This window comes from Plasmodium cynomolgi, chromosome 14 (genome assembly GCF_000321355.1).
Source record: "Plasmodium cynomolgi strain B DNA, chromosome 14, whole genome shotgun sequence".
Taxonomy (NCBI): domain Eukaryota; phylum Apicomplexa; class Aconoidasida; order Haemosporida; family Plasmodiidae; genus Plasmodium; species Plasmodium cynomolgi.
The window spans coordinates 1,134,277-1,141,437 of NC_020407.1; the positions used below are offsets into that span (position 1 = coordinate 1,134,277).

The following is a 7,161-nucleotide window of genomic DNA, read 5'->3' on the forward strand; positions in this document are numbered from 1 at the left end:
AAATCTACATAACTGTCGCGTGAAAGTCCATTTCAGCTGCCTCCCTCTCGCTCACCCGAAAAGGAAAAGAAAAAAAAAAAGGAAAAAAAGGAAAGAACGAGAGGAGGAGATGAAATGGGCGTGATTATGTTTCCCCCTTTTGTTTGAGAAAACCGCATACAGTTACAGTTTAACATATTGATGTTTTATATGTGCAAGTATATACATGTACATGTACACTTGTGTACGCCTTTACGCTTACACAGGATCATATTTATATACGTATATAAAAATATCCTTAAGCACACATACATAATTAACCTGCTCGGTCGCATGCCCCCCTTTTTTAAGCAAATTTTAAGAATATAATTAATTTCACGTTTTTCCCAAAAGAACGTGAAAAAATTTGCGTCCTTTTTGAGGGGGTAAACACGCTCTGTGTTATATGTAATCACCTTTGCATTCGTGCGTATGTACATCTCGATTTACACATGTATGTGATGTAGTAGGCAGGCATAACGCGGAAGGAGCCGTCACTTTACACACATATATTTTAATTAATATTTTTTTTAATTCATCCTACGTTTACATGTTATAAGTCTCCCTCATTCACATCACTTTTTCGTACGCACGACAAATTAGGGGAAATTAAGGTAGGCCCTATGGGCATACATAAAATGATACGATTAACGACAAATATGTGTGCCTATGCATAATGGTATTTGTCTGCGTGCGGACTAGTGTGTGTATGTGCTCGATCGCGTGAGTGTGATGTATTGCGCGTATGCACAAAAATTTCCATTTGTATGTGTACCATACGTGTATATAACGTTACGCGCATTCAGTTGCGGAGAATTCACTCCATTCGTATATAGCTTTAAAGAACAGCCCCATTTTTGAGGCGCGCCCTCTTTTTTTAAGCCGTTCTTACTTGAGGGAAAAAGAAAAAATGATTTTTTTTTTTTTTCCACCCCATTTATTTGCATTCTGTACAAAGCGTAGCATAAATAGTAAAGTAAAATAAAGTAAAGTAAAGCAAAGTCGTGTTTGCTTATTTTATGTAATCCTTTTTCGTCCGCTTCGCTTTAACTACTATGATCTTTTAAAAAGCATATGCATTCTGTATGCATGTATATGTCACGTGTATATGTGTGCATATGTACATAGGTGCACGCTTCTGTGTATATGTCTACGCGCCGCTTACACGTGCACCACCTACATATAAACACATTACTCCGCGTAATCACCCCATCGTCACTTAACACGCAAAAGAGAAAATGTCATCGGCCACACAATTAGGGATCTCGGAGAGGGAGTATGAAGAAGCCCTCGCGGTGGAAAAGCTCTTTTTCCTGTCGTCTAAAGAAAGATGCAATTACTGCAGTATTGGAAAACCAACCTTCGTTGATACGTACAATTACGAATTTATATGCGACAAATGTTCATTCAGAAGTAAACACAAAAAAAGAATCGGTGAAGACTCCATCAGTTACTATGATGTGCAGAAGCTAGAAAAAAAATTTGGAGTAGCATCTACATCAAATCATAATAGCAGCAGTAAGCATCGCCGAAAATCGAGTAGCGGCCATCATCACCACCATCATCATCATCACAATAATGAGAAGAAGTCAAAGTCGAAAAGTAGACACACTTCAGGGAAGAAGCATATCGAAGTGGTGTCAGATGATTACAGCTCTTCGTACGAATATGACGAGAAAATAAGAAAAGAAAGAAAAAAAAAAAAATAAAGAAAAGGACAGAAGTGGGGGAGATCGAGATCGAGACAGAGATAGAAGAAAAGACAAACATAACAAAGATAAATATAAGAAGAAAAAGAAATATGATGAATCGGATGAAGATTTTGATGATGATTTTTGTCTTAACGATTATGATCATACCACCCCTGGCATGATAGGAATTATGAATTCGAATAATATTAACAGTTCAGATTATAAGAGTAACAATATGGACAGTAGCTTCCAAGACTTTGATGGGAGCCACATGAGTTATAATCAACTAGGGGAGGGTAATTTTAACGACTTTGGCGCGCCGAACGGAATGAACCAAGGAGGCATGAACCAAGGTGGCATGAACCAAGGTGGCATGAACCAAGGTGGCATGAACCAAGGTGGCATGAACCAAGGTGGCGTGGGTCATGCGAATCACCCCTTCGACTCTCCCCATTTTGCGAAAGACAACTACAATTCGAAGTACATTAATTCTCTGAATGCCGAAATGGTGAATGCCGCGAACAATCAGTTATGCTTGGACGACTTTAGCTCCCACCCTTTTAATAACAAAATGGGTTACCCTAACAATTTTAATATGAAGCTTAGCGAGGAGGGGGAGCTAGGCAAAATGAAGTATGGCAATGGTGGGCAGGCGAACGGCGGCCTTGCGAACAGCCGCATGGGCAACAACCACCCCAGTAACAACCACCCCAGTAACAACCACCCCAGTAACAACCACCCCAGTAACAACCACCACGGTAACAACCACCACGGTAACAACCACCACGGTAACAACCACCCCAATAACAACAAAAGCAGCAACAGTAATAAGATAAACATGCACTCGTACGACCCCTTCGATAGTAACATCAGCACCGGTGCTGACAAAAACAGATACAACAATGGGGCGATGGATAACTTAAACTATTTTAATGGTTCAAACTTCCCGAACAGCAACCAGCAGGGAAGTATGAACAACAGACTCTTCCTGATGAATAAGAGAAATTCCTTAAACCACAATTACAGCCAACAGAATAGCAACGGCAATTCCATGTACAGTCATTTTGCAACCACACAGAATCCATACATGATGAATAACCAGAATATGATTAATGCTAAGATGCTTTATGATAATAATATGAATGGTTCTAAAAATAAAAACTTTCATAGTAGTAGTAACCCCAACTCTCCATTTATGTTAAATGGTGGGATGAATGGAGGCATAAATGGAGGCATAAATGGTGGCATAAATGGAGGCACAATTAGCAACGCAAATAATGGAAACGGCGCCCAGGGTTCTCACAGCAACAACATGAACAATGCAATGGCATACTGCAACCAGGGAAATTTAAATGATAGGACAAAATGGCACGACAATGGCAGCAGCAATAGCGCCATTAACAGCGCCAACGGTGGTGGTGGTAACCCTAGCAGCAATAATAATGGCGGTTCGCACAGCGCAGATTTTTCTCCCGTCATTGTATCCGATAAAAATCCATTTTCTCTTCAGAATATTATTTCGAACAATAAGAAGTCCCCCAATTATATGAACAACATGACCGACGAGATGAATAGGTACATGTATAAGTAGTGAATTGGTTGCTGGAGGGAAGACTCGATTTTTTTTTTTTTTGCGCGGTCATTTTGGTAGTAACTTGGTGATTTCCTAAACCGTTTTGCTTGCTGCTCACCCCATCACCACCTTTTAGTTTTACCCACGGATGATTCAGAGTTACGCGATGATGCAATAAGTGATCGTACACCATGTGGAACTCTAAAGTATGTTTAACTTCGTTTTCTCTGGCCAACCCTCTCTTTTAACGTCTTCATGTTATATGGGCTGTTTCTGTGCCTCAATTTTTTTTTTGTATATTATGCATGCTCCGCCTGCCCTCCTTTTTTCTACACGTTCAGCGCAATCTGCACTATCACTTCTTCTTTCTCCCCCTCCTGGTTTCTTTAAACACTCCTGATCCAAGCACACATATACAACCGCTTGTATGTGTGCCCATGTGCATGTATGAATAATCTCTTCAAGTTTGGCTTTTCAACTTTGTTTTATTGTTGTTTTTAAAATTTTTTTATTAGTGAAATTTTTTTGGGTTTTTTTTTTTTTTTTCTGTATTTATGTATGAAAAAATCTGTGGAAATATGCAGTGTGGTCAAGTTTTGAAGTATATTCCAAGGTGTAAGTACGTACGTACGTGCATACATGCGCATCGACATGCGTGTGTAATTACATGCCGCTGATATACTCACACGCGTGTATATTCATTCCCCCTTTTTTTTCATGAAAACCGAATTAATGGTCTCCTCATTTTACAATTTGTAAATTTTACTTGTTTACCTTTTGCCGCCCTTTTAAACCATCAATTGATGGTATGTTGTTGTGACGTTCGGCGCGCAGCGGGAGTTAAAATGGCCGGGTATGTGTATACATATATGTAAGCCTATACACTAACTTTGCCCAGGCCAAATGTTCACTGCGTAATTGTAGTGTACGCCATAAGGCCCATTCAATTGGAGAGAGCCCCCATAGCCATAAGTTTTCACTTCATGTGGTGAGAAAAAAGGCAGTTTTTGCAAAATGAAGGAAGTAGAAAGGATTAGTTCACACCCTGGGGCAGACGTAACCCATAAGACATTTTTTTTAAAAAGGGAAAACCTTTGAGGGGAATTTTGCGAACGGATATATTTAAGCCCCCTGATAAAAAACAGCCAAAGTGCGCACACAAAAGAGCAAAACGGTAAAACGTTAAGTCTCTTTTGATCCCTTTAAGGGGCAAGATTCGTTACTGACGGAAGTTCTCCTATTTCTGGGAAGGCACGACTCAGGTTATAATTCTACAAAGTCGTATGAGTAGGTCAAAGGAGGGAACATCAAATGGGTTTCTCATAGCCTTATTTTCATCTCCTTTTAAAAAAATCAGCAAAAAAAAAAAAGGGTAACAAAATGCACTGATTTGTATAGCAAAGGAAGAGGCAGGAGGGGATTTTCCAACATGACTACAACGAGGTGTTAGGGTGGTTTGATTTGCTATGAGACAGGGGGAGAGGAATATAGGTCAAGTAAATAAAAAAAAAAAAAAGATAATCCCTGCTGTACCAAATGACCTATAAACATTTTATGCAGGTTTACTGAGAGAACGAACCCTCATTATATTTATACTTGGCGTTACCCCTTACTGCTATCGCCAAACACGCATAGCACTGAACCGTTACGCTAGTCTCAAAGGAGGATAAACAAAATTGACCTCCTCGCGGAAATGCCTGAGTGGGCGAAGCTTTGCAGCTTGTCACTTATCCGCTTCTTTTATTGGCCCACCCATTCGCTCAACTGTTGTGTTATCCATTCTACCATGCCAGGTTGGACTTGCGTTTTTTGTATAAATCATTTGAGCTTCCGAGAAATGCTCCCCCGCTGCGTACCACTTCTTCGTACACATGGGTTAGCAGTTGGCATATCATCCGGCTCCTCTGACATCATAGCCTTTACATTTGTGCCACTCTCTGAATTTCACTCGATAGAGGATGACCGCCACGCTTTTTTGACTTACCCAAAGCAGTCACTTTTGTTATCCTCATCGCTGTCACGTCACTGTGGCTGTCGTGGTCGCACCGGTTCGTTTGGTTCACTTTTTCGTACACCGTTGCGTGTTCTCTGTTGAACCTCCTCTCGTTCTCTCCGTCACGTAAAGTTCACTAGAATACATGTAATAAATGGGGGTCCTCTTAGCGGAATAGAATTTGAAAAAAAAAAAAAATCCTTCGCTCAATAATTCACTTTAGTGTTACCTACTTTGCAAAATTCAATTTTTTCCACTTTGGAAAGGCTGATTGCTAGTTGTGCTTTTAAAAATGGTTCAGCAATTTTTCTCGAAAATTAAGTTAACAGAAAAACGTAATTGGCAGTTATTAGAAGGTATGCACTAGGCCACTGAATGATTTTGCAAACATTTTTTTTTAAAGAATTAGTGACACAGTTTTATCCCCCTTTGGTTGTTTTTTTTTTTTTTTTTTCTTTTAATTTTTTTATCATTTCTGCGTGTGTTATTTTTATGTGTTAATAATCACGTTAAAAGAGTGAATCTTTTTGCGCTTCTTTAATTGACTTTTTTCCCTAACAATTTCGCATTTTTTTTTTTTTTTGAGGGCGACGATTTAATAACTCTTCCCCGTTTGATGACATAGCATATTGCTAGGTGAGCTGTGCGGAACAGTTTCTATTTTCCTGCTCCCGCTCGGGTGCTCATAATTTTTATAAATATTCATGTGTACGTATACCTATGCACAGACTTAAACTTTTGCCTATTTTTGCCTATATGTGTACGCCGTTCAGGGAATCCCGGATAGGGAAAGACACTTTCGGAATGCCCCCCTGCTAGCAGTACACTGCTAAGTGGACTCTGCTAACCGAGAACCGCGCAGCGGAACGGCCGAACGAGCTAACCAGCTAACGACCGAACGAACGAACGACTGAACAGCCGAACGACGGAAGCCCAAAATGACGAGAGGCAACCAACGCGAAGTGGACAGAATCAGGTCATCTAAACGAAATGACAAGGCAAAACAAAACAGCACCGTTAAAGATGCCTCAAAGAACTTGAACGTTATTTGTAAATTATGTAGACACACCTTTATGTGTACAGTTAACCCGTCCATCCTGAAGGAACACCATGAGAAGAAGCACGCGAAGCATGCGTACGAAGATTGCTTCTGATATTTTAGCCCTTGTCTTGTCTTCCCTTTTTTTTTCGTTTCTGCACCTGTCACGTATAACCAGTTACGCATGCTTTTGTTTTAAAGTAGTGGCAATTTTGTAAATCCTTGGATATTTCGAGCATGTCCCTACTCTTGTACATATGCACGCTCGCATTTGTGTTTCTACACCCCTGTTCACCGCTCCTCCATTCATCCCCGTTGATTTTAATTCCTATTTTGGGTAGGCATATTTCCTGATCAGCGTTCCTACATTTTTTAAGTACCCCGCGCAGAACCTCCACCTTCCGTTCAATGTGCCTTCGCACATGTGCGCAAATATGCCTACATGTGTGTGCATATATGTGTACATATGCTTGATGCGAGGTAGAGGAACCAACGCAACGAAATAATGTGACAGAAAAGTAAACACTAAAGTGGCAATACAATGGAGTTGTAATAGCACACCGCATGTCATCTCCGAGGTGGGCTGATGCGGCCCAATTTTTATAAGAACGAACAATTTGACACGCATCGCGGGGGAGTTGCCCACTTGAGGGGGATTAAACGTAATTGCAAGGGGGGAGGACTTGAATAAATGGAATTATCCCTCAATGGGGTGGCACTAAAATGTACCACTTGGCATAGATGTGTGCGTACCGGTGGGGAAAGGGTCATCCTTCTTATGACTTCTCTTTTTTGTTTTTTTTAAATTACAGAGTTAAAATTTGTTTTACCATTTTGTACAAATACA

The 7,161-nt window shown here is 40.3% G+C and overlaps 2 protein-coding genes across 2 annotated transcripts; both read left to right on the plus strand.

Annotated features, from left to right (window-relative positions):
• Nucleotides 1-1,256: 1,256 nt before the first annotated feature.
• On the plus strand, nt 1,257-3,300 carry PCYB_143530 (hypothetical protein; the record flags this gene model as incomplete). Its single annotated transcript, XM_004224824.1, has 2 exons — nt 1,257-1,536; nt 1,703-3,300. The coding sequence occupies 2 exons, from the start codon at nt 1,257-1,259 to the stop codon at nt 3,298-3,300; spliced, it is 1,878 nt and encodes a 625-aa protein (XP_004224872.1).
• Nucleotides 3,301-6,213: 2,913 nt separating this feature from the next.
• Nucleotides 6,214-6,408, plus strand: PCYB_143540 (hypothetical protein; the record flags this gene model as incomplete). The annotated part of the gene is made up of 1 exon (XM_004224825.1): nt 6,214-6,408. A coding segment is annotated over one exon (195 nt), but the record flags the coding sequence as incomplete, so codon positions are not given.
• Nucleotides 6,409-7,161: the final 753 nt, after the last annotated feature.